Source organism: Dermochelys coriacea, chromosome 3 (assembly GCF_009764565.3).
Source record: "Dermochelys coriacea isolate rDerCor1 chromosome 3, rDerCor1.pri.v4, whole genome shotgun sequence".
Classification (NCBI taxonomy): domain Eukaryota; kingdom Metazoa; phylum Chordata; order Testudines; family Dermochelyidae; genus Dermochelys; species Dermochelys coriacea.
In genome coordinates this window covers 207,991,780-208,018,451 of record NC_050070.1, presented here as the reverse complement: position 1 = coordinate 208,018,451, position 26,672 = coordinate 207,991,780, and the positions used below count along the sequence as shown (strand labels likewise).

Below are 26,672 nucleotides of genomic sequence, written 5' to 3'. Positions count from 1 at the left end.
AGCCTGCTTTATAGGATGTAAGACCTTCGGGGCGGTAAAGCACCTAGCCCAATGGGATCCTGGTCCTTGCCTAGGGCTCCTATGCACTACAAGTAATAAATAATAATGCTCACAGTTAGAGAAGTTACACCTTTAAGTTGAAGTGGTACGAGATTTGTGTGCAGCAGTGGCACTGTTTGAGGAAAGTGTGATCATGCAGTAAGAGACTAAAATAATGCATATGAACAAAGGTGCAGAGTTAAGGGTGAACAAAATTTTTAATCTGTTCTTAACAGAATTTTATGTATGGTGGGAAAACAAATTCTACAATCTGGAATTATTTGGCTAGATGCCATCAGAATGGCCTTTCTTAGGCACCTGAGTAGGTCTTGTAAAGTGAGCAAATGGAGCCATACTCTCAGCTCATCCACATTATGTAAAGACAAGAGGGGCAGAGATATTGTGGAGGATTGCTTCATTCACTCTGCATCTCCGAAAAATGCAGCAAATCACTGCACACTTTGCAAAGTATGTACATTCACTAAAAAGCTAGAAGAAAAGGAGTACTTGTGGCACCTTAGAGACTAAAATTTATTTGAGCATAAACTTTCGTGAGCTACAGCATCTGATGCAGTGAGCTGTAGCTCACGAAAGCTTATGCTCAAATAAATTCGTTAGTCTAAGGTGCCACAAGTACTCCTTTTCTTTTTGAGAATACAGACTAACACGGCTGCTACTCTGAAACCTGTCATAAAAAGCTAGGTTAGTCACATGCATAGGCATCATATATGTTCACTCAGAATGGATCTAGTTTCTTATGTCATAGTGCTTCCTGGTTAAGTCACTGAACCTCTGTGTTCCTTTGTTCATCTGAAAAGCCTGGCTAATAATGCTTAGCATACACAGTGTTTCTCTCGTTCTTGGATTTCAAAGCCCTTTGCAAAGGTGGGTGTGCATGAGTAATTCTGTATTAAAGATGAGTGACAAGAGGTACAGAGGCGTTACTAACTCACCTAGTTTCACACAGCATACAGGCGTCAGATCCAGTGGCTGAACTCAGGTCTTTAAGGTTACAACTCAATGCCTATCACAGTACCCCCACCCCCAGGGCAACATAGGCAAATCAGTCAATTTTTCGATCTCAATTTTCCAACCCATCAAATGGGACTAAAGTTCCCAGTTCTGCCACAGAATTGTGTGACCCTGAGCAAACCAAATAACCTCTCTGTGCCTCAGTTACACCACCTCTAAGCTTTGTTAAATAGGAGTTGTAAATCACAGGGAATTATTAAGTGCATTTGGTGGAAGAAGTGGACCTAAAAGTCAGGACTCTTCTTGGCTACCACCTTGTGCTTAGTACTATAGGTAAATCAAGGGGGCATCTGGGTGGGGAATACAGCAAAAGAAACATCTCTTTTACTAGATCCTGTGTTCCTAAAATAATTTAGAAAAACTGTTTCTTTTTGGGCAGATAGAACTCAGGAGAGAACTCACTGAGCACAAGCATACAAACAGGGCGTCCTACCAACACTAGGAACATTGCCAAATGTATTAATAACTTGTATCAAATCGTTATGTATGTGAAAAGGGTGAGTCTCAAAGGCCTATAACTCAGCCAAATCAAAACACGCATTCACCAGAAAACTCAAAAAGGTACTTCTCCTTTGGGGCTGTTGCCCTTCTAAATACTACCTTCATTTCCCCACTTATTTTAGTGCTCAAACTTTTCAAAACTACGCCTCAAAACCAATTCTTCTTAAAATGTCTTGGCTTTTGCTCGCTCTCTTTTGCTGAACTGCCTTTGCTCCAACTTCCAAAAAAAATTCACGGGACACAGACCAAACAAATTAAATTTCACCCCCAAAGGCTGAAAGGTTTGAAAAGTTATGAGCAAATGAGAACAGAGGTTTAAAATAGCTTTGCTGCAACTGCATCTGGAGTACTTTATTTATTCATACCACATTTTAGAAAGATATTAATAAATGCAAGTGCATTCAGAGAAGAGCAATAAAAGTGATTGAGGGTATGGAGAGATTAATTTACAATAGAGATTAACAAATGAAATACAGATATCTTGGTTAAGCGATAGCAAAAGAGGGAGGGGGGAAACTGAAAGCCACCTACAAATATTCAAGGGTCTAATCTTGCAATGTGTCATGTATCAGTTCCCTGAAGGACTGGGCACCAAGGACGGAGAGCAATTTACAATAGTTGTAATGGAATGAAATTGAGAAAGGAAAAAATTACAGCTTAATATGAGGAAAAGCCCTAATTGCGAGATATATTAGGGTATGGAATAGTCTCCTTAGGGAAGTGTTGGAAGCACATTACTTGGGATTTTCAAATTAGACTGGCAAAAACACTGGAAAATGTATTCTAAAGAAAAATTCCACGCTGACGGGTTGGACTGAATGACCTAATAAAGGGATGCTCAACCTACAGCCCACCAGAGCACTTCCTAAGGCCCGCGGCCTGCTTCAACACAATATACTAACAGCCATTAATGTTTTGCCATCATGTTTACATCATTTTAGTTTATATAACTGTATAAACAGACAATACTGTATATAGAAACAATCTTTCTAAATACATAAAACAAGCTGAACTTAAAATATAAATCAATGCAGGTGATTTTAAATCTTATTAAAATATGTAGAATCTGTTTGGCTCACACAAGACTGTGCTAGGGTTTATGTGACCCTCCCGTGTAATAATGTTGGGCACCATTGACCTAATAGATCTTCTCCATCTCTGTCAGAGAATCCAACCCCATCTCTGATACAGCCTTGTTACTGATTCCTAGCCTAAACTTATCCAAGTCAAAGAACTGCCTTAACCTATCCCTGGTGAAAGCCAATCTCTCCAAATGCGTTGGAAAATACTACTACTGTAACCTGTTTTCCCAATAGGATCTAAAGTCAGTCTTGGGAATACAAAAACCTACAATGCAGGATCTAGCAATAATTGAAAAAAATCATCAGGAAACAGAACAGAAAATTTCACAGAAATCCTACCCTGGTCTCTTCAAGAAAGTCTTTTTTAAAAAGAAAAAGTAAATAATTACATATTTTAAAAAGTCAAAGAATTATTCAATAATATAGCATTATAAAAATCAAAATATATAACTTTTTGACATGGGGGGGGGGAGGAAGCATCCTGATCTTTTGTCTAAATTGGCAAATTACTGAATAGTTTAAAAAAAAAAGTGGAGTGTTGAGCACTCAGTTACTCTAAATCAGATTGCTCTATTTTTTTCCTCTTAATGTAAAATCATTGAATTATTGTACTGCATACTGTTTTGACTAATAAACGTAAGACTTTAGGCTAAAAAAATGAACAAACCAATTTTCAACTCTTTCTTGGGAAGAGGCACCTTCTTTAAGAAATTTACACATTTAAAGCAATAAACAAGAAAACGTGGTTAAATTTCTGCAAACACAGCACATAAAATATTAAGAAGCAAAGTAACTAGGGAAGAGTGCTATTATGTATCTCTCTCTACCAAGTACAGACATTTGTATTAAAAAGCCGTAAAGTCGAGTATAGTAGCTTTGTCCTTTCCTTTTAATAATCTGATTAAGCCTTTATACTGAAATTCGGTTAAATTTAAAGCAAGAAATATGCAACAAATTGTTCCTCTATAACAGGGGCGGGCAAACTTTTTGGCCTGAGGGCCACATCGGGTTTCCAAAATTGTATGGAGGGCCGGTTAGGGGCAGCTGTGCCTCCCCAAACAGCCAGGTGTGGCATGGCCCCCCGACCCCTATCCGACCCCCGCCCTGCTTCTCACCCCCTGACTGCCCCCCCATTCCGTCGGCTCCCCCCGGGACTCCTGCTCCATCCACCATCCCCTGCTCCCTGACCGCCCCTGGACCCCCAACCCGACTGCCCCATCCAACCCCTCCTCTCATTCCTGACTGCCCTCAAGGGACCCCTGCTCCCATTCAACCCCCCCGTTTCCCGCCCTCTGACCGCCCTGATCCCCAACCACCCCCTAGAGCTCCCCCCTACCCTCTATCCAACCCGCCCTGCCCCCTTACTGTGCTGCCTGGAGCACCGGTGGCCGGTGGCACTACAACTGTGCTGCACAGCACAGAGCACCGGGTCAGGCCAGGCTCTTCAGCTGAGCTGCCCCAGGAGCTCACAGCCCCCCCGCCCAGAGCATCTCCTGTGGCGCAGTGAGCTGAGGCTGCGCAGGAGGCAGAACAGTGGGGGAGGGGCCAGGGGCAAGCCTCCCTGCCAGGAGCTCAGCAGCTGAGCAGGAGGGTCCCACGGGCCGGATGTGGCCCATGGGCCGTAGTTTGCTCACCTCTACTCTAACTACTAAATTGATATTATATCTTGCCTCTTTGCTGCGTGTTCATTTCACTAGCTGCCCGTGCGGGCACAGATTGAATTCAAGGTTGTAGTTTTAAAATAGAGAATACAGAAACTCTTTCTGAACCCGTGGCCCTACAAATATCATCACAGCTTATGAGGTCCAAGCAGATAGCAACTCTTGAAGCCTGGAACATACAGGAAGAAGTACTGTGTATGGCCCTGGTCCTGCAAGTACCCATGTATGAGAATAACTTTATGTACATGCATAGTGCCAGTGAGTTCAATGGACTGGGGCCTATATTTTTATGTCTACAGTAATGGGGCTACATAAAGATTGCCTCTCTGGAATCCAGACCCTTAACTCAAAAAACAATTTTATTTCAGAATGCCTTTTTCACTGTAAAGCATGCTGATTAATTGAGGTTTTATTCAAATTGTTTTATGCTTTTCCAAAAAAAATACACAGTCTTTTAATCTATTTTTACTCTACCAATGTTTAGTATGCTTTATGTTATTAGGCCACAGGGAACACCTGACAACAGAACAGCTGTGGTTCTGCTGAACAAGAAAAAGCTGGATTTGAGTGGGCCAAATGTGTATGGCCCTGTTCCACAACAGCTCTGTACTTGCACTGGGGTGGGTAAGGGCAAAGCAGAGGCAGGCTGGAGACAAAGCCACAAGAGAGAATACTGCTATCATCCAGTTCTCTGCCCCGTGACAGTGGTACATTAGGGACTGCAGAGAGCTTCTTCAGACACTGAGCTGAAGTGGCTTCCACAGAGAAGTGCTGCAGCCACTCTGTTAGACATCTTATATTCTTAGCCAAGTTACTGCATCAAGATGCTGCACATACAGACTGAAGCTTTGCAAAACCCCAGAAAATGACAGCATCTTGCTTCTCATTCTGTATTAATAAATACTGATGCAAAGAAATTAGGGATTTAGTAAAATAAATCAATGGCTTCAAATATTCTAAAATGGCTTAAAGGCTGCCTCACCTGCATACATGTGGTAGGTCAGTCTCTCAATGAGTTTGACAACAGTTCCTGCCTTGAGGATAGGGATTCCAGATTTGGGCTGCATGTTTTCTTCAAATACAATATTCTCTTCAGAGTCTGGTTCTGCAAACCTATAAAGCTCAGGACTTGGAAATCTCATCTGCTCCTCCTTCTCTTCCTGTAGCATTGTTACATCTAACATTCTTTCCAGAGTGCTTCTGTACTGTAAAGATATCAATGCTGCCATCCAGTTGTTTTTCTCTTCTGCTGATTTAGCAGCAAAAATAACACTGTTCTCATCTTTTAAAATAATTTCAAAGGCATGTTTATATTCATTAGTGTCGTCTTTATCATTGATTTGTACCTTTCGCATAAAAATTTTTTCTTTCAGACGATACTCTGCATTGCTAGCACCGGGAAGTCTCGGCTGACCATGATTCGACTTACAGCAAATCATTAGTCCATCAAAAAGGAATATGTGTCTCTCATGTTTTGCGCCTACTCGTGTGAGAGTTCCTTCCATTATAAACTCATTGCAGCACTGTCCAATGTCCTTACCCTCCCAACCGTCAATGTTTTTCTGGATCTCATTCATTTTCTTGATTGCTAGTTGTTTCCCCTTCATCTGCTGACTGTAGAACCGACATGCAGATTCACTTCGGTGAACAAGAATAGTAATAAAAAAAGGAAAACACATTAGTTCAGAAAGGATAAAATAATCTATTCCTTCCAAATGATAAGGTAAATGCACCCTCAAAGAAACACATGCTAACAAGAGAATCATTTTAATGAAACCACCAGTATGGAGAAAGTGCTTGCTAATTCCTAAAGTGCCTCATTTGGATACAAGCATTCTATGTGTTATCAACTATTCAATGCAAAATGTTTTTAAATGAAGTGCCTAATCAGCAAAAGGCAAATTGTTATAGTACATTTTTACATGCTCTAACATGTATTCTCAATTTATTTCCATTATTAAGAATGCTCTCAATTCTACCGTCCTCAATTAGCAGCTAAGCTGTACGATGCATTTATGTCTAAGCCTAAAGATTCCATTTTAGAGAGTACAAAATTTGATTAGTTATCAAGAAAATATTAAAATCGTCCTAAATTAATGTATTGAACAGAATTTTTAAAAACACCCGTATCTATATTACTTATAAACTGGCACTGCATGAATATTGTCATTTATTTTAATCATAACCAAATATATCTGAAGTAAACAACATTGCAATTAATTACTGGTTCACATTTGAGCTTGGTTTTCAACTGAGTATGCACACAAAAATCTGTTTAGATCATTTAAATGGTTCCATGACATAAGAATATCTACTTTCAACCATAAGAAATGCACATTAGCAATTATAATTTTACAAATCCACTTACTATCTGAAAAAAAAAAATCTACAATTTATCTTTCCTTCTGCTTACCACTAGATTCTCAGGATGTCTTGACCAGTTGTGTGCAAAGACAGATACAAATACGAAAGGTTTTAAAACAATAACAAATTATCTTAGCTTTGATGTCACTTCCTCTGAAAAAGCAGGCTTGTCACAAACTATTTTGTTCATTGTTTACTGAAAGAGGAAACTGGGAACCCTGGATTTATAGCAAAGCATTGAGGGCTGAAAGCAGAAAAAATGGAAACATGTTTACCTAAGTCTTCGCTTTGCAAGACTTTTGGAGCATATCCTTTCCATACTACTCTGAAGGTTAAGCAGGGCTGTTATCGCTTGCTTTAAACATTCTTTATCCTCTTCATCCTCACTCTTTTCTTCCAGTTGCTGTGAATATTGAAAGCTAAATATTAAAAATGTTAAAGAATGATGGTATATGCATGTGTGAAAGCATTACAAATCATCTGTTTAACAGTGAGATGAAATCTCTCCATTTGCTAGGTTTCTGTGTTTTTCTTATCTAAATCACAGAATAATCTACATTAATTAGATGCATTACCAACAGCAATGGGGTGTGTGTGGGGGGTCCCTTTTAAGAAAAAAGAGTTCCTTGTCTACCCAAGGACTCAGCTATGTTAGGGAAGAAGCTACCATTCTATGCCAGGTCTCTCCAGTCCCCCTCATGCTACCAGCAGTATGAAAGAGAGTCCCCTTTAAGAGAGAAGCCTCCCTCACTGGGCAGGGACATAATTGGGCGTCTGTGTTTATTTCTAAATTAATAGGTTTACAACCCATGTGAGAGGAGCTGGTTGGGTGTTTTACATTCTTGTGGGCCGGAGACATAAAAGAGAAGCCTGTGTGTGTCTTTCTGAGGGATGTGAATATGTTTGTATGATGTGCAGCCTCCTCCATATAACATACATGAGGATTTTCCTGGGAGTAGGGTAGATTGGTTTATGGCCCTGTGGGAGAAGGGCTGGGAAATGAGGCTGGAAGAGGTTACACTTCTTTGTGAAAGAGGCACATGGAGGGATAAGGCTCTCTGTGTTTGGGAGGAAAAATGAAGGAGAGGTACCAGTGTGTATTTGTTTTTAAAGTCCACTTTTACAAAGGGATTTCTTATTTTAGTTTGTCAATTTGGTTAGTCTGAGATGGAATTGTAGGGTTTGTTACTGTAAGCTCCTTTAGGTTTGGTTGAATAAGGGTTAGTAGTTACATCATTGAGATGTCTTTTGCAGTCTACCCAGGAGGTCCCTATTTGGGTACCTAGCTGTGAAAGGCAAGTCCTTTTGCTGGCCACGTTAAAGTGACTCAGAGTGAGGGAATACTGCCAAGAGCTTCAGGAATGGAACCTGAGAGTTGGAGGGGACGGAAGCATGTTATCAGTGAAGGTTTGGGTCCTTCTCTTCCTATAGCGGATGGGGAGACAAGGATGAGACAAAGCAGGTTGAAAAAATGGTGCTAGACATAAATCTGAATTGAGATTTTCGTTTCAGTGCCTCTGGCTTAGTCTGCAGTTTTCTCAGGGGGTAGGGTATCAATGAAAGCAATTCCTAGACTATGGTTATGCTTATGAATACATCAGTCAGCTGTCAGTAATTAACAATAATGCTCGGATTTGATAAGAGATGAAACTCTTACACACCAAGTACTAGCTCAACAAAATTGTGGGGTTTATTTGGCACATTTGGTCTCAGGCAGGTATCAGTTCCACATGAACCCACAGGTGAATCAGAGTGGAGGTGGTGTGACTGTGTTTGCATCCAACTTGAAATGTAAAAGGTGTCCCATTCCCAAACTGGATCAAATATACTGTGTCCAACTTTGTATGAAAGTCCTGGGGGACATTACTTCTTTCCATGACCTGTTCAAGTTCATTATCTCATGTTGTAGACACCAATGCTGAAAGCAACAACTTCAGCATTCCCATGGATGGCCAACTTTCTGAATCAATTTAGTTTTTCCTCGTCACCATGAGGCCAATGAGATGATCCCTGGTGGTTTCTATTCAAGTGAGCTGTAGCTCACGAAAGCTTATGCTCAAATAAATTTGTTAGTCTCTAAGGTGCCACAAGTGGGGGGAGGGATAGCTCAGTGGTTTGAGCATTAGCTTGCTAAACCCAGGGTTGTGAGTTCAATCCTTGAGGGGACCATTTAGGGATTTGGGGCAAAAATTGGGGATTGGTCCTGCTTTGAGCAGGGGGTTGGACTAGATGATCTCCTGAGGTCCCTTCCAACTCTGATATTCTATGAAGTACTCTTTTTCTTTTTACTCTTGATGTAGTGTTTGGATTGGGATTGGCGGTGCGAAATTTGGAAACTAAACCCCTCACAGAGCAACCCCAATGTCCATTGATCAGAGGTTAGGACACCCAACTCATCACAATGAAGGATCGTTTAGATTGTGCATTATCATACTAACACAACTTGAGTGTTTCCAGAAGGCTCTCAAGGAGAACACTGATCTCCTGACAGAACCCTCAACCGATGGTTAGTGGAATATTTGCATTTTATCCTGATGACGTGGACAGCTAGCAACCTCTTAACCTGGCTTTGTTCTTGCAGGTTGCTTAGTTTATATCTGACCTGTAACAACCCCAACGTGAGGGAGGACAGCTCAATCACCGTGGCAGAAGTCTTGGGATGAAACAGATTGTAGCATAAAGATCTTTGAACTCTTATATTATAGCTGTGCACAAGACTAAATGGAGATTCTTTACCTCCCCCACAGTACCCACTGACAGTCTTTTCTACTATTTGCAACCTGGGTTTCTGGTTGGATTCCCTGTTATGTCTGAATGACTATCTTTCTGCAGCAGCCAAAGTTATTACTTACCATATGTTTCTCTCTGAGGTTGCAGCTGTCTCTTTCCAATGCAGAAAGCTGTAGGCCGCTTTTGAGCATATGGAAAAATGCAGACTGATTTGCTTAAAGGTCGGGATTCAAAGTAAATGAGATACAAGTATGTGATGGGATTACTTATAAGATATACATAATGTTATCCAGGATTTTGATTCAGCATAATGATATTTTACGACACAGGTTGAAGACCAAGAAAAATTAAAACAGGTCCTTGAACCTGTGCATTTTGGTGTAAGAGAAGCAGGAGTAAGATAAAATACTTGTTCAAGTCATTTTATTAATGAAATACTCATACAAAAATCTGATCCTATATAAATGTACACAATACTTTTTAGCTCTCCTTCCTAATATTGTGCAACAAGAAAGATCAGTAGGGAGAACAATTTCCTTGAGGCGGTGAAGAGATTAAAAGGTTTTAAAAAAATCTGTCAGACCTAGTGCTTTCATGTTCATGTTACTAGGTAAAACAAGCTTGCAGGTTATTTTATCCTGATAAGCTCTAATACATGACTCAAAGAAATAATTTTTCTTGGACTCTGATGAAGCCCAATTTTTAAAAGTTACCTGTACTTCCAACTCCATATTCAAATAAAAATCAAAGTGTTCAAAGCTAATAATGAATTTAATCATACCAAAATCTTTTTTTAAAGTTAACTTATATTTAGAATTTCGTAGTTTTAAAAACATTATGTGTACCAAACATGTATTAGGAATATAGTTTATTATAAGTGTTACTATTACTGAATTATTTCTTATAGTCAGAAACAGAATAGCTATTTGCAAGGTTTTATGTTAACCATACAAAAATAGCCCCCGCCCCTCAAAAAGAAAAAGGCTTCTGCCTTCATTTTTTTTTTTTTTAAAGAAACAATTAAAGAAATAGGTTGTGCAGGGAAACATGGTAGGAGGGAGAGTACAGGAGGATTTTTGTAATCTAGTGTCAAATTTAAAACCTACTTTCTTGGAACATACAGGATGTCAATGGACATATACCACAAAAAATTCAAACTGCCATTAAAAGTCCCACTGATTTATTGTGGATGTATAGTGCCACCTAATGAATCAGTGCAATAACTGCAAAATATACGTGTTTAAAGTCTCCTTTTGTAAAGAAGCAGAGCATAGGGAGAAAGTCTAGTTAAGCATGACTGGGATACTGAGGGTATCATGGTCTGTTTGGAAAACTGCCTACATTTTTACCAGGTCCAAGAGTTCATACCCTCTTCCCCAAGCTGTTAACGTCATGGAGCACCTCTATCTGCCAGTCAAACATGCTATGGTCTGAGATGGGTGGCCAACTTGAGCCTGAGAAGGAACCAAAATTTACCAATGTACATTGCCAAAGTGCCACAGTAATATGTCAGCAGTCTCGATAGGGGCAGGGGGAGGAGCGAGGGCACAGCAAGCTCAGGGGAGGCGGCGGGAAGGGGTGGAGTGGGGGCAGGGCCTGTGGCAGAGCCAGCGATTGAGCAGTGAGCAACCCACCCCCCAGCACATTGGAAAGTTGGCACCTGTAGCTCCAACCCCAGAGTCAGTGCCTATACAACGAGCCGCATATTAACTTCTGAAGAGCCACATGTGGTTCCGGAGACACAGGTTGGCCACCCCTGGTCCGAGAGAATAACCAGTGGGCAAGAACTCAAACTATAATTTCCATACAACAATAGGTTTAGTTGCATACACATCAAGACTAAAGCCCTCAGTTCCTGTTAGGTTCAGCCCACTCACATGATATAGTGCAGGAACCCATACCCACAAGTATTCACAGGTACACTGCCCAGAGACCCTGACCAAAGCTCAACAATTAAGACACGTAAGAGGAAATATGTATACAGTCATTCCAGCAGTTGGAGGATGTTACCAGTTGGGAGACTTTCTTCCAAGCTCACAAATAAATACTGCAAAGCAGAAACAGATTTGAGGGCAAATAGGATATAGAATCATCTACTGTCATGAATGTCAGCAGGAGACCTGCTCCACTCTTTGGGGTATTAATCACACCTAAGTAGTAGTAGCAGCAATAAGAAAAGATTATCCACCTTCAAAGAAGGATTAGATGTTTATATGGAGACCAAGAGTATCCAGAACAGCAGCAGCCGATAGTAGCAACAAATATTGTGAAGGCTATAAAATCTCATGCTTCCACAGTTTAAATCAATCTCTAACTATTACGGATTAGGATCAGACTTCCAGGGGGGCAGATTATTCTAAATCTGCCAATTGTGGGGTTTCTTATACCAACCTCTGAAGCATGAAGCCACTGTCAGAGACAGGACACTGAACTAGATGAACTATGGATCTGATCCAGGAAGGACCACAGGAAATGCCATTGTAAAAGGGGGGCTGTTCAACTACAAGAGTTAGTTCAGTTGACCCATACTAAAAAGTTATAGGTGGCTGAATACACCAGAAATTCAGATTAAAAAAAATTTAACCCAGATTATGACCCAATACAGACACAACAGAAAAACCTGAGACAGGATTATTAGGTTTAACACATCCAAATACTAAGCAACTTGACACATATGAGAAGCACAAAGATTATCGAAGGCCTAAACTGCACCCCCTCCAAGAAGAGACAAGAGCAAAAATATTCCAAGCCCATCTGTGACCTGATCCAAAGCCCATTAAAGTCAACAAGCCTTTCAATTGATTTAACAGTCTTTGGATCAGGCCAATAGCCCCATAACCTACTTTAGATAAGACCCTGAGAAATCAATGAGACAGGCACAAAGGATAGGCAATCTGAAGCAAGTGGGCACCTGGAGGGATCCCTCCTCAATCAAGAGGTTGCATTCCGTTTATTAAAAAGGTTATTTGGGAGTGTCTACTTGAAATGGCCATCCTCTCCATGCAAAGTATTATATAATAAAATATCGGGAGAGAGTATGTAAGAGGTGCAGAAAAAAAAGCTTTCCTATGTGCTCTTATATGCTATGGACATCATATTAAACACAAAGATACACATCCAGTGACATCAGTAGAGAAAAACCTTACATCCTATTCACCAGGGATTTATTTCCCCAGGGATCATTCCTACAGAGGTCCAACCATCAGTCAGCTTAGCCTATATAAAATTGTTTTATTTTACTGCTGGGAAAGAGACCACCAGGAAACTCCTATAACACATTAGCATCAACAGCGTCTTCTGTCACTGGAAACATCCTCTGCCTTTCCTGGCTTGATGGTTCAAACACGGCACATAATTAGTGGGATACATGATTCATCACTTGTGGTGGCCAAGCTCACTGCAGGCACCACAGGCTCCCAGCATCTTTTCATTCCCCCATATGGTCTCTATGCCCATCCCTCCCACAATTTCAGGGACCCCCTGCAACTCCTCCCAATCTCTCCAACTGCTAGGGCCTCTCTTTCTCCCCTGCTCCCTCTGTTCTCTTCTCCTACACCAGCAGCTCTATTCTCACTTCCCACCATGCCCTCAGTAGCAGAGGCTGTTTCCCTTCTTCCATACCAGATTCCCCCAATCTCCCACACCAGGAGTTTTATGTGGCCCACATTCCCTTGTCCAACGATTGCAAGGGCTTGTGCAGCCCCATTCTCTTCTATCATCCTACTACCCGTGTACCAGGGTGCCCCTAATCCACCCTTGCAGGGGCCCCGTCTGCCTCCATTTCCACCTTCTCCACATTGCTAGGTGTTCCGTGAGACTCCTCGTCCCTCCTATACCAGGGGCTGTGTATTACTACTTCCCCCCACGACAGGGCTGCATGCCTCCTATTTTACCTTATCCTGATGCCAGAGGTATTCTGTGTCCCCCTTGCCTCATACCAGGTTCCCCCAATATCCACCCACCAGGGGTTCTGCATTTTCCCCATTCTCACTCCACAGCAGGGACTGTATACACTTCCACTTCTTTCCACTGTACCATGGTACCTCAATCTCCTCTGCAAGGGATACTGTGTGCCCCATTTCCCTTCCCCCCATTAAGACCTCCCCCACGGCAGGGGTTGTTCGAAGTGCCCCCCAGTGCCCCCTCCATGTGTTCCACATCCTCTTGCCCAGGTCAGAAGTTGTGTGCATATCCCCATTCCCCCCCCCCCATTATTCTGACTTTTCTTCCAGACAAAGCATTCAGGTCACTGACCTGTTAAACTCACCTCTGCTCATCTTCCCAATAGAGATGGAATATTGTTACTAGTAGGTATTAATGGGTACCATCAACCAGCTCTTTGATCTATAGGCTATTGCAGATGTGCCCAAAGCTGAGACAGTGGTAAAGAGCTGGTAGGGACTCCCATGTGTCCCCAAGCTTCTCCAAATCAACAAGGTTCTGGCCTTTGATGCCTAGCACATTTCTGAATTCCTGGGATAGCTGTGTTACATCAAACAGAAATGTCAATGAGTTGAGTGTAAAGCTTTTGCAAGATCAGCCAAACTGTTATAACACGGTGGCTTGATTCTTCATTTGAATGAGGATCACCTTCCAATTCAATTCCACTTTCCTCAGCAGGTGAGCTGCAGTCTGAGCCCCACATTGACATGGAAACAAAAAGGAGGAGTCAGAGCAACCAGCACTGGTGTCAGCAAATCTCTCAAGCACCCTTCATTCTTGTGCTATACCTTGAATGTCTTCCTCCACATAAGGCCTTCTCTATTAACCTCTGTGATGCAGACCATGTTTCGTTGGTCAGCTACTTGAAGTTCTTCTGGAGTGCACGGATGCCTTGAGCCCTAACAGGAGGCAATGATTTCAAGACCAGTCAAAGGACTAGTGCTAGAAGCAAGAGACAAACAGTGCATAAAAGGTCCAAGAGATCTGAAAAGTGCTGTGCATAACTGCCATAACACTCAGCTCAGACACCAGCGCTTCAACATGCACTATCAATACTCTAATCAATATGCAAAGGAGATTCCATAGGCCTGGACACTAAGCTAATACCCCACCATGCACAGGGCAGTTGGACCATCTACAGCACATTGTGCCAGGGGGAGACATATTAATGGATCAGGTGTTCAAGTGCACAAGGTGTAGTCAGAAACAATGGTGCCTTGGGGAGTTATGAGAAGCCAGAAGAGGTGGTGGGCCACTGAATCCCTGGTTTAGTGGACCACACTGAAGACATCTATGCCACAAAATACCTAAAGACCTTGAAAAACCAGTATCTCATGGAGTCCACCCTGGCCCGTTGTGGATCCCCCAATCTGCACTCTCTGTGCACCAAGAAAGTAATAGGCTAGGAGTAAGTCCGTCTCCAAGACCCAAAAGGCTCTCCAGTTCCTAGGCCCCATCAACACAAGCTGCCTGAAGCAGCTAATAGGTAGGTCTGGGAGCATAACACATTCGGAAATAGCTGACACCCCATCTAGTTGTGAAGCCACGATTGGACTTGGGAGGCAGTCAAGTGCTGCATAAATCAGGAGGCATGGCTATATAGGAAGCATGTCACATTCAGAGCTTTGATAATAGCATTTAGCAAGACCTTTGAATTTAAAATTTTTTTCAGTACTCTGAACTAATTATAAATTCTCTACAGCACAAATACACACCTGAGTTTAATAGGTCAATTTAGATGTCAGTTACAACAAGGTTCTCATTTTCACAATAGATGTTAACATACTACTTATACAAATAGAAAAAGAACTACACTTTAAGAGATTTACAGATTATTTTTCATGGGCTTCACTGACTCACTTAATTCTACACCTTTAAATTATGTTCATTGCATTACATAGTCTTTCCTTGTGTGAACATGGCATTACATACCAAAACCCAGGAAGAGCCAATGAATAATTGAATAAGGAAAAAAAACCCTGATGCCTAGTATCTTATAAAGATAATACATGCTGTTCCAATATAAGCAGGAGAAAAAGATCCACTGAAGTTTGGTTTCCCTAGTAAATCAGAATTCAGATATGGCATGACATTTTTGGGTCCTTCAAAATTCACATTTGATAAAATTAACAAAGTAGCAATATGACAAAAATGAAATAAAAAAATAATATATCCAGTAAGTTTTACTCTAACATTTGCCAGTTCATTAGCAGTTTCTGACTTGATACTCTAAGTGCTACACAACTTTCACACAGATATAAAGTATGTCAGAGCTGAGGATGAGGTTGGCTAGGTGAGCAATTCTCCAATTTTTTTCCCATACTATGTCCAATGTAACAAAAAAAATTTACAGATACCCTCTCTCATAAAAAAAAAAAAAAAAATGTTTTTTTTTTTTCCCCCCTAGCCACTGTTGGAAGAACCGGTTAGGAACTCTTGTATTTTTTTAATTGCTGCTACTTCAGAATGAAGGATTTTCCCCACATTAGAAATTGAAAAAAACCTCTTAATGTTAACTCATAATTAGATGCATAATTCAATTTTATTGAACATTTATAATTTATTAAAGTAAAAGGTACATTCAAATATTACTGTTTTAATATCCAAACAGGTGCCAAAATATGTAATTTAAAAAAAATTATTTCAACACATACAGATGTAATCTAACCCTACAAGAAACAGATGAAAATAGCATTGTTTGCAACTATATCAGTCAACATTGTCAGCAAAAGTGACTCGAACCATCTACAAAATTTGTTTAGAAGTCTGCAGTAGACTCAAATAGCTACTAGCAGATTCTTCATATGGATTTTGTATGCTCAAAAGTCCAGCACTGAGGAGCTGCATATGTTGCCACTTGCACCTTTGGAGAAGCCGCTGTAACTAAAAATCCATCTTCTTTACACTTTCCTGCCTAACTTCAGATTCATCAGTTCCTTCCACACTTGCTGCTATCTCTTCCACAGTAGTTGCATTATCTTTCTGGATAAATGTAGAAGCCTGCACCAGTTCCCCTCCGTGGCCCCCCATGGCTCTTGTGAGTCCTCTCCTCCTCAGAGTCATCCAGTTTTTTCCTCCTCAGCTGGAGCAGCACTGCAGAATATAGATAGACATTTTATTTTAAAATTTTTCATTAACTAGACTGGTAACATGCATTGTTCCATCTATATTTGAAATATCACAAAATATTTACCTATTTGCTTTCACATTTGGGATTGAGGACATCCATTTACTTCCCAAGAATTCTCCATCACAGTAAAGTAATGTTGATTTAAAACACCGTCTTTCCTTTTTCTTATATAATTCCAATTTGTAATAAAATTCACCTTAACAGCATCAACATGATTAAGCATAGAATCTGATTTTTATTGGCAGAGTTGTGAGGCCTTGCACTCAACTCGATGGTATTTCTGCATTTGGACGTGTTACACGATAACTTCGGAATGCTGCGTCCAATCAATTCCAAAATTTTCAGGGAGTGTATTAAGTATCAACAGGCAGAACCCTACTCATTTTGGTGACAACTGGAAAAACCAAAGGGGGAAATGGGAGACACAGAATGGGTTTGCAGAACTAGCAGTTTCAGCCACCTCCACAACTGTCTATAGGCGCAAAGAACCAGTTGATGGCAGCCATCAGCACCTTCCAGTTTTACAATAACCCTCACCCTAACTCTGCCCATCCTCCCAATACAGTTTAAAAATGTTGACAACCCTGAAAAAAAAATAAAACAGAAAAAGGATGAAGAAGAATGGTGGGGGGAATGGGAGCACACAGAACCACTTGCGGAGGGAGGGGAAGAGCTGCAAGGGGAGAATGGTGGACCTGGCATGAGGGGAAAGGGGACCACAGAGCCCCTGGCATAGAGGAGATGCGGGCTAGGGAAAGCTTGTTGGGGGAAGTGGGATGTGGAGGGAGTCAAGGAGCCCCTGGGTTGTGCAATGAGCTCAGACAATAGATGCAATGTGTATCACCTGCTAGATTACTCCTATTTCTAAGTTGATTATATCTTTCCAGATGTCTTCATTGGGAAGACCGTTTAAAAATGTTAGTAGAACCACATTCTCTGTAAATGCAAAAGAGACTTGTACATCCCCGTCATGCTGCTGTAGTTTGGGTGACAGGAGAAACCATTCTGATAACAGGGCATTACACGTATTAGAAGCTAAATGTACTTTTTTATTATACATACAAAAAAAGAGGCTATGTTAAAAGAACAATTAAGTTGCCAGTCAAGCATTCGTAAGTTAGGAAATACTAGATTTAGGGTTGTCTGTACAAACTAAGTTCTGCCTCCATGGTGCATCTTTCCTGTGCACTGAATGAGGCAGAGTTCTGTGGAAAAGACAGCATGTGATCATGCAGTTAAAGACAACCATAATGCATATGCACAAGCGGTCAAATTAAGGTTGCACAGGCAACCATAAATCTGACATTTTCTAACTTTCAAGTGCTTGACTTTGCAAGCTAAATAATGATCTCTAATTTAGGGGTTTTTTCTACATAATTTCCTAAGTTTTTAGTTAAGGAAAAAGGTAATATAATTTGTTTTTATGTGCAACTGTAACAATCCCCCATCATGCAATGTTTAACCCTGAGCCTTTCAGCAGTGGAGTAGAGACTGCAACCCCTTAAACTACACAATCAACTTCATTAACATGCAGCAGCAAAAAGGTGGTATTCAGGGTGGGTCTATTGGCTTGGGGAGTGGTTGAAGGGGTAGCCCAGCTGGTCTGGCTTTCCCATCCCCCTGAAATTCAGGGAGCTCCTGCTGCTCATGGTGCCCTTAGAAAAGGGCCAAGGAAGTGGGCCACTCGGGCTGTTTGCTGAATCTGTGGGTGGGTGGGTGAGGAGGAAGGCAGAGCCCAGCCTGGTTCCCACCTCATGTGGTGCCTCTATAGGAGGGTATGGGACACTGGGGTCATGAGCCATGTCCAGGTGAGGGGACCTCAGCTCTTCCCCTTCCCCTCTCCAGCTGCTTTGGAAGCTCCTAGTAGTTCCCAATATGTCTGCTGTTGTAGTAGCAGCAACAGCAGGAGCCTCGCATGAGCTACGAGCATGCGGCCAACACTTTCCTGAGGAATGCAAGCAAAAGGTGGCATTTTCTAAACAGCCTGTAACATAGCAAAAGCTGAACACAATTTCATGGGACAAAGAAAAGGCACTTCCCTAGCCTAATGGCATGCCCCCATGTCAAACATCAAAAGTTCACCTCAAACAACAGAAAGGTGATAGAAAGGTCTTGAGTGTTCTTTATAGAGGAAAGCGTTACGCAATTTAAGTATAAGGGTCGTTACCAAGTCTCCCTGTAATAACTTCGGTCTGGTCTACTCCTAAAAATTAGATCAACCTAGACTGACATTGCTTGGGGCTGTGAAAAATTTTGTGCCCTGGGCAATATAGTTAGGTCAAGCTAACCCCCGCTGTAGATGCATCTAGGTCAGAGCTGGGCAAACTACAACCCGCGCACCAATTCCAGCCCGCGGGACCATCCTGCCCGGCCCTTGAGCTCCCAGCCAGGGAGGCCTGCCAGCCCCGGCCCCTCCCCTGCTGTCCCCTCTCCCCTGCAGCCTCACCTCACTGCGCCGCCAGCGCTCTGGTCCGCCACTCCTGCCGTGTACTGCAGCTGGCTCCGGCTGGGTTGTGAGCTCCTGACGCTCCAAGTGATATTTCAGGCTATCACAGTACTAAATTTTGTATTATTCATAATACTATAGACACAATCCACTCAATCTTTTTTGTACTATTTACTTAAACATATTAAGAAATCTTACTAGAATTATACAACAATTAAGTGATCTTCCAGAATAAGACAGCACGGAAAAGAAATTCAAGTTCTGAGAAGCAGCCAATTCTGGCCCATTTTAGTTTGCTAAGAACCTGGGGAAAAGTATATGCATCTCTTTATCTTTTCAGTGCCTGCCACATTTACCACTGCCAGCATTCTGCTACCTACAATGTGACTAGACAAAAGGACACGGCGATACCTTGTTACAAATGCTCTCTGAAACATTGTCCTTTATACTCTTACCAGTGAGTATACTAGACTCTAGAGCAGGGGATGGCACATCTGAGTATGGAAATTGTATGGTGGGCCATGAATGCTCATGAAATTGGGGGTTGGGGGGCAGGAGGGGTCTGGGGATGAGGGGTTTGGGGGTGCAGGAGGGTGCTCCAGGCTGGGACTGAGGGGTTCGGAGGGCAGGAGGGGGATCAGGGGTGGGGCCAGGGGGCAGGCTCCGGGAGGTGCTCACCTCAGATCAAGTCCCAGAAACAGCGGCGCGTCCCTCCTCCAGCTCCTACGTGGAGGCACAGCCAGGCTGCTCTGCGCGTTGCCCTGTCCGCAGGCACTGCCCCTGCAGTTCCCACTGGCTGTGATTCCCGGCCAATGGGAGCTGCGGGGGTGGCGCTTGGGGTGGGGACAGTGTGTGGAGCCCCCTGGCTGCCCCTACGCATAGGAGCTGGAGGGGGGGATGTGCTGCTGCTTGGCAGGAGCTGTGCAGAGCGGGGCAAGACCCCGACCCTGTTCCCCAACTGCAGCACCGGAGCGGGGCAAGCCCCAGACCCCCACTTCCCGGCAGGAGCTCGAGGGCCGAATTAAAATGTTTGGAGGGCCGGATGTGGCCCCCGGGCTATAGTTTGCCCACCTCTGCTCTAGAGAGATGAAAGCTGAATTTCCATATAGAAAGTTAACATGAACTGTCAGTTTCAGATTAAATATTAAACAGAATACATAACTACATTTTAATCAAGAGAATTACTGGATTATTGCAATAATCATTGGAGGTATATTACTTCAGTTCACAAGAACAATTTACACTGATCTAATAAAATTTGCAGCCAATACAGAAGTACATCCACTGCATATACTTTATTTCCTGACATATCCGCTCTTTACTTCCTGACAGATTAACCTGTGTCTGTTGTAAAGAAGTAAAATAACTATACATCTGTTCTGTCACTAATAGGTAGTAAAGGGAAATCCATTCTCTCCTCCAATTAGTAGTAAAGTACAGGAACTCCTCACTTAACATTGTAGTTATGTTCCTGAAAAATGTGACTAAGTGAAACGATGTTAAGTGAATCCAATTTCCCTATAAGAATTAATGTAAATGGGGGGAGGGTTAGGTTTTGGGAATTTTTTTTTGCCAGACAAAAGGCATTACACACATTTTAAACAAGCAATTTAATACTACAATCATTGCTGAGTATGAAGCTTGGTTGAGGTGGTGGAGTCAGAAAGTAGAAGAGAATGGATGGTACAAGCTGCTCCTCTTGCTGAACTTGAAAAAATGCATCTAGAGGTTGTTTTGCTTTCCTTGGTAAATTTCTTTATGGCAAATCATTAGATGACCAACTCCCCTAATCACTTTGGAGCTGCATTCCCTGTCAGGATCACCACCACTCAGGATTTGCAAGCCAGTTTCAATTATTTGGAAAGCTTCAGAAAGACGTTTGGTAATCAAATTTCGATGGGTTGGTGGTGGTTCTACTTCTTGGCCCTCTTCTTCCATTGCTCTCATCACCTCTAGTTGCATCAGATCTTCATTGGTTAGCTCTTCTCCGTGTCACTGCAGAAGTTGTGTAATGTCGGCTTCTTCCACCTCATCAAAACCGGCTTTCTTGGTCAAGCTGAGGATATCTTTCTTCACAGTCCGGACAACATCTTTAAAACCTATTAAGTCACTGGAGACAACGAGGCAGGCAAGGAGGCTGACGGTGCTGTAGGCTAGGAGAAGCATGTGTTGCAGCAGCAGCAGCAGCTTCCTCTATTCTGCAAGCACCAGGGGAAGGGGGCTCAACCCTCAGCCTGCCCACTCTACCCCTTTCCCCAAGCCCCCACCCTTGACCCGCCTCTTCTCCCCCCCACCTCCTCCCCCTTTACTTCACAGGCTTCTTCCTCGCTCCTACCCCCTCCCTCCTGCCTAAACGTGGCAAGCCAGCCAATTGCTGTGGACAGGAGGGAGGAGGGGAAAGGCACTGATCCGCAGCATCTGCTGGGGGGGAGGGGGCACCGTAGGGAGGCTGTCTTCTGTGGAGAAAGCAGGCAGCCAAACAATGTAAGAGTGGAGCATTGCTCAACTTTAAACATGTTTCCTAACTGAGTGGAGCGTGTTCCCTAATTGATCAGCAATGTAACAACGAAACAACGTTAACTGGGACGACTTTAAGTGAGGAGTTCCTGAATTTGTATATTGTGCGCGCGCGCGTGTAAAAATGTCACAAGTAATTTTGAAATATAATAATATGCATAAGAGCCTATTAACATACAGAAAGCAGCAAGATAGACAATATAAATTACCTGATGTAAAGAAAACCTCAGCAACCAGTTTCAAGAAATACGTTGTACATAAATCGTGAGAATTAGGCATGAAGCCTTGACATTTATATAAAAGAGGCAACAAACACTGTCGTAGCTTCTACCCCCTTACAAACCAATGATCTTACAAACAATTACAGTGTTATATTGAGTGTAAGATCTTATGGACAAACTTTCATCACGATAGCACGACCATTAAAATGAGGATCTAGAGAGACAGAATTCTGTAAAATTTTTCAGCACCGATTGTCAAACTTGATTCCTCAGCCATTTCCAAATTAAAGCCAGAATCATTCCCTTCCCTCTATAACAGATGTATGGGAGCAGCATAAATATACAAATAGCGTAACTGGTACAATTCCAAAGTTGTATGCCAGAAGAGCTCCAGCAGCATGTAATAAATTTAATACGTTCATGCTGGAAAAGGAAAAAAAAAGTAACGTTCTTACCTTCGATGCCCTTGTTGCATCAGAAGGATTTAATGGGATTTAAGACAGTGCAAGAGAGTCAGGAAAAATTATTTGAAACTAAGATGATGTTTCCAACACACATGGACTAGAAACTAAGTTGCAACTCTGCAAAGCCTGGAGAATTGTGTTAAGATGAAATTCAGATATTAAACAAGGCTTTGGAAATGGATCTGTGGGATCCGTCATTCATTTCTAGTGATACCAGAAGTGATCAAGTGAAGTTATTGTGAAATGAGAGTATACTGGACAATCAACCAATTACACAAGTACATTTAAAATTCCCACAGCTTGGAGACTTGCCTCGCTGACATCACTGGCACCAGGAAAGCTACCTTCTATGATAGGTGAGACAGGGAGCACGAGGCCAAAGGCTCGAAGTGCGGGCTTATGAGCCTGCTACATCACTCCCCCGGAGCTTGGGCCCGAGATCCCAACGTGGGTGAAGAGTTGCCTGGCATGGAACTGTGCTCACACCCAGTCTTATCCTTTCCCTTATGGAAGGCTGGAGACTGGCCTTGTCCTGCCTTCTTGGGCTTCTTAGTGGGAGCCATGGCTGGGGACTGGAGCTGGCTAGTGGATGGTCCCAGTGGGGCACTGCGCACCAAGTCACAGTACTCGGTGCCAAGTCGGAGTGTTGCTCCGGTGCCAGGGTGAGGGTCGACTCCACAAGGAGTGCTCTTAGATGAATATCACACTCCTTTTAGTTCCTGGCTTGAAGGACTTGCAAATTTTGCACTTCTCCCTAATTCGTCCTTCGCCCAAGCAATGCAGACAACTGCTACGTGGATCACTAACGGGCATGGGCCTCTTGCAGCTATCACAGGGCTTAAAGCCTAGGGATCAGGGCACGCCGCATCCAGAGGCAAAGTCCTGTTCGGGAGCTACAAAGTCTAACTATAGCTAAGGGATTTATAAACACTAATAAAAAACTACACACAGTATAAACAGGCAATAACTAGTTCGTAAGAACAAGCAGCTACAGCATTAACTGAAACAGCAACAGTTCCAGCACTGTCACTGGCGGCAAGAAGGAATTGAGGATGGGGGGAACTGGAGGCATCCTATATGCTGCGGCACGTGCACGCCCTCCAGGGGGCGCCGGAGCTGGTCCCCTACAGATACTGCTGAGGCAAAAACTTCCAGCACCAGTGCATGTGACAAGCACACACACCTACGTTGAATGGACATAAGCAATCACTCGAAGAAGAATGGATAATATTTGTGTATTCCTGATGTACTCTCCATCAGATTTCAATTCTCTTCAGTTTTTTTAAAATCATGTGATAACTGTAATGCACCTGTGCTTTGAACTATAACGGTCACTGTGTACAAGTTATATTTTTTTTGCTCATCTATATATTCAACAAGAAATTGCAAGAAATTCTTTTCAACAGCAAAATCACACAGAAGTCAAACTGGCAGATGGATGTTTAAAACCAAAGCACATGTATTCCATGAAAGATGCAATAAAGCCTCAAGACATTGCTAGTGCCAATTTGCTTAAATGCTCTATGAGAATTATGGAAAGTAAATGTTCATTATGTGAAGTATCACTTGAACTAGTTGACATCTGTGACTAAAAGACGATATATGAATATGAAACACTATTTGTGACAATCTGACTTCTCATTACTGAGACTAATTTGTCTGAAACCATTGTAATCCTGGACTCTAAATTGTGTAATAATCTTTTAAATTTCAGATAATTCAGTGTTCTTTACAGTTAAGTGTATATAAAAATGCTGGGTCTTCATTCAGTTTCATGTTTTAATAAAGAAACTATCTGATGTAACTCCCGCCCCCCCCCCCCGCAAAAAAATTAAGTTATTACATTGTCACATAACCAAAATTATAAGCAACTCAAATCTTTTGACACTAAGCTTCCAGAACACAGAATGTTGTTGCCAACCAGGAGATAGGAAGAATTTTTCTTCCATGAGTCTGAGATTTTTGAATTTCTCCATGATGTCCGAGATTTTTTTTTTTTTTTTTTTTTCCTGAGTGTAATTTTTTCCCACCCCTCTTAAAAATTTCCTCTAAAGTAAAATTTAATTTTGGGAGAAACAACTTAAGCAAAATATTCAATTAGTTAAAGATTACTGTTTAATAAAGATGTCTGATTTGTTAAATCAAGAGACTTTGCCCATTTATTTTGTACTGTTAAGTTACAGTATTTTAAAATAAGATCTTTACAATTCAACCACTGATAGCCCATCACATCACACAGAACACCCAGGAAAAAAACGGATTAATGGAGATGACTCACCTGTAACCTAAATTCTTCAAGATGAACGCTGCACATTCCCACTTATGGGATATACCAACAGCGCAGTCTGGATGCACTAATAATACATCTCAGGATCCAAACTGCATCATCAGTACATCCTATGAGCGAGAATGCGCAGAGGCTACTCAAAGGAGCAAAAAAAGTTAAGGTTGAAATAATTTCACTGGAGTCCTGATCTCACCCAGAAACCAGAGTAACAATTACTTTACAAAAATCTCATCAACTTTAGAAAACTCCAGATATATATGTATTTTTTTTTCCAGATTTTCCAGTTAAGAGATGCAGCCATATTTGCACTGATCATTACCCTGTCTTACAGTGTTCACCCAGGCTTAGCTTTATTCCTAAAATATAAGCAAAATAAGTAGGAAGTAAAACTCCTTTTTCTATTTGAGGGATTCATTTTCAATACACCAAAATATCACTACAGTATTACTCATTGTAAAAAAAAAAAAAAAAACCCCAGATGTTAGTTGCTACACACTATAGATAAAAATATGGACTAGTATTCATTACATACACAAATCTACAATGGCATAGAATTTACATTTCATTACACCAGATTCATCGTTCCATTTCTATTAAAAAATTCTGTTAGTCTACTAACATACCTTACTGAGAATATAGATAGCTCTTATATAACTAAAATTGAGAACTGCTAATATGAAACAAAACATTTTAGATGAGCAATATAATTTTTTACTTACCTTTAAAAGTTCAAAATAGTGAAGACAGTGATAAACGGGAGCAAGCAGCAGCCTTGGTAGAACATATTGAACAGCTTCTTTAAAACCTTCTCCTATTGACTGGAAACAAAAATGGTCTTAATCTTAAAACAAAAGATGTGTTGTAACACAATGGTATATTCTTAAAAACATTAAAAAAAGATATTATACCTGTAAATAGAATGCTGCTCCAGGCTTTGATAACTGACCAAGAAAGTGATCATGAAAAGCAGGTCGCAAAATATCTTGAGCGTATGATTCATATGGATCAAATGCCAGTTCCTAAGAAGGAATACAAAGTAAATTTTTTAAATGGGTTAGTATCAAAGCTTCATGTTATTGGTAAAAATATGAAGTATATTACATAGGAGAAAACTTTATATATAATTTTATCAGTAAGGACATTTATAAAGATTTAGGCCTCAATTCTGAGAAGATTTAAGCACATGCTTAACGTCATGCATTGTTAGATATCAGGGTGAAAAGTTAAACTCATGCTCAAGTCTTTGCAGAAACAGGGTCTCAGACACTCCCATTTTGATTTCAGTCTCTAAAGGCCAAGTTTGATACTTCTAAACTTTAAAGCTCTTGTTCATTTCATTTCTGCCAGCACCTTGTCCCTCCACCTGCATACACTGGAAATAAGGAGGAATTATGATAGTTGGGGGCTACACTTCCCTTATATAGTCTCTGGACCTGAAAATCTGGTGGCATGTGGGGATGCTCATGCAGCCCCGATGGTCAAAGCCCTTCAAAAATGTTCCAAAGACCTGTGCAACCAGGGGGCAATCCCTTAGCGGTGAACACCCCCCCAAAATGCCAAAACACACTTCGGAATTATGAGTGGAAGATACCCATAGTGAAACTGATCCCACAGCCTTTTTGTGACTCAAACTAGTCTGTTGTCTCAGAATCAAAAGGTAGGTCAGTAGGGTAAATCTTGAGAACCTGGGAAAATCTGCCCTGTGATGACTGTTTCTTTGAAGAAGATAGATGTCAATGTAGCCAACCAAGACAGCTGAAACAAAGATGTACTGAACTACCAAAAAACATTTATTCTTTTTTTAAAATTACTCCAGTTATCTAGGACATACAAGGTGTATAACAAAAATAAAATATATATTATAAAAACAAACTTTAATGTTCTTACTTACCTCTGCTAGGTCTTCAAAACAACTGCCTACTAAGGGGTGGGGACTGCCTTCATCTGTCATTTCTACAGTGTCTTCAATGTGGCCCAATAGCTTCACACTAAGTTCATGAATATCTGATATACGACTAAATATATTTTCCACATCCTGAAGGAAGAAATGGAACCATCAGACAATAAATATCCATGGTGAATGAGAGAGAAATTAAATCCATAAAACAAAATATATAGCACACAAAGCAAGCTACTTAATCAGTTATAATACTGAACAAACACTGATTAGTTTCTCAGTTAAAACAAGGTTATAAATATTGTAGTTAATGGACAGGTGATTAATTACTGTGACTCCTGTTTGGAAGAAAAATAATG

At 41.5% G+C, this 26,672-nt stretch overlaps 1 protein-coding gene and 1 long non-coding RNA gene across 4 annotated transcripts in view; both read right to left on the bottom strand.

Moving 5' to 3' along the window:
- Positions 1 to 26,672, bottom strand: part of SOS1 (SOS Ras/Rac guanine nucleotide exchange factor 1) — an 83,809-nt gene that overhangs the window by 23,856 nt on the left and 33,281 nt on the right. For all 3 annotated transcript variants that reach the window (XM_043512178.1, XM_038397579.2, XM_043512179.1), the window contains 5 exons: positions 26,308 to 26,451; positions 25,325 to 25,435; positions 25,136 to 25,234; positions 6,955 to 7,082; positions 5,298 to 5,953 (listed from right to left, as the gene is read on the bottom strand). In XM_043512178.1, the coding sequence (XP_043368113.1) occupies positions 5,298 to 5,953; positions 6,955 to 7,082; positions 25,136 to 25,234; positions 25,325 to 25,435; positions 26,308 to 26,451 (1,138 nt within the window). The remainder of the gene's footprint in view (positions 1 to 5,297; positions 5,954 to 6,954; positions 7,083 to 25,135; positions 25,235 to 25,324; positions 25,436 to 26,307; positions 26,452 to 26,672) is intronic.
- On the bottom strand, positions 15,049 to 18,915 carry LOC122459597. Its single transcript, XR_006280403.1, has 2 exons — positions 16,545 to 18,915; positions 15,049 to 16,444 (listed from the first exon to the last, which is right to left on the bottom strand). It is a non-coding gene; the product is annotated as an uncharacterized LOC122459597 (long non-coding RNA).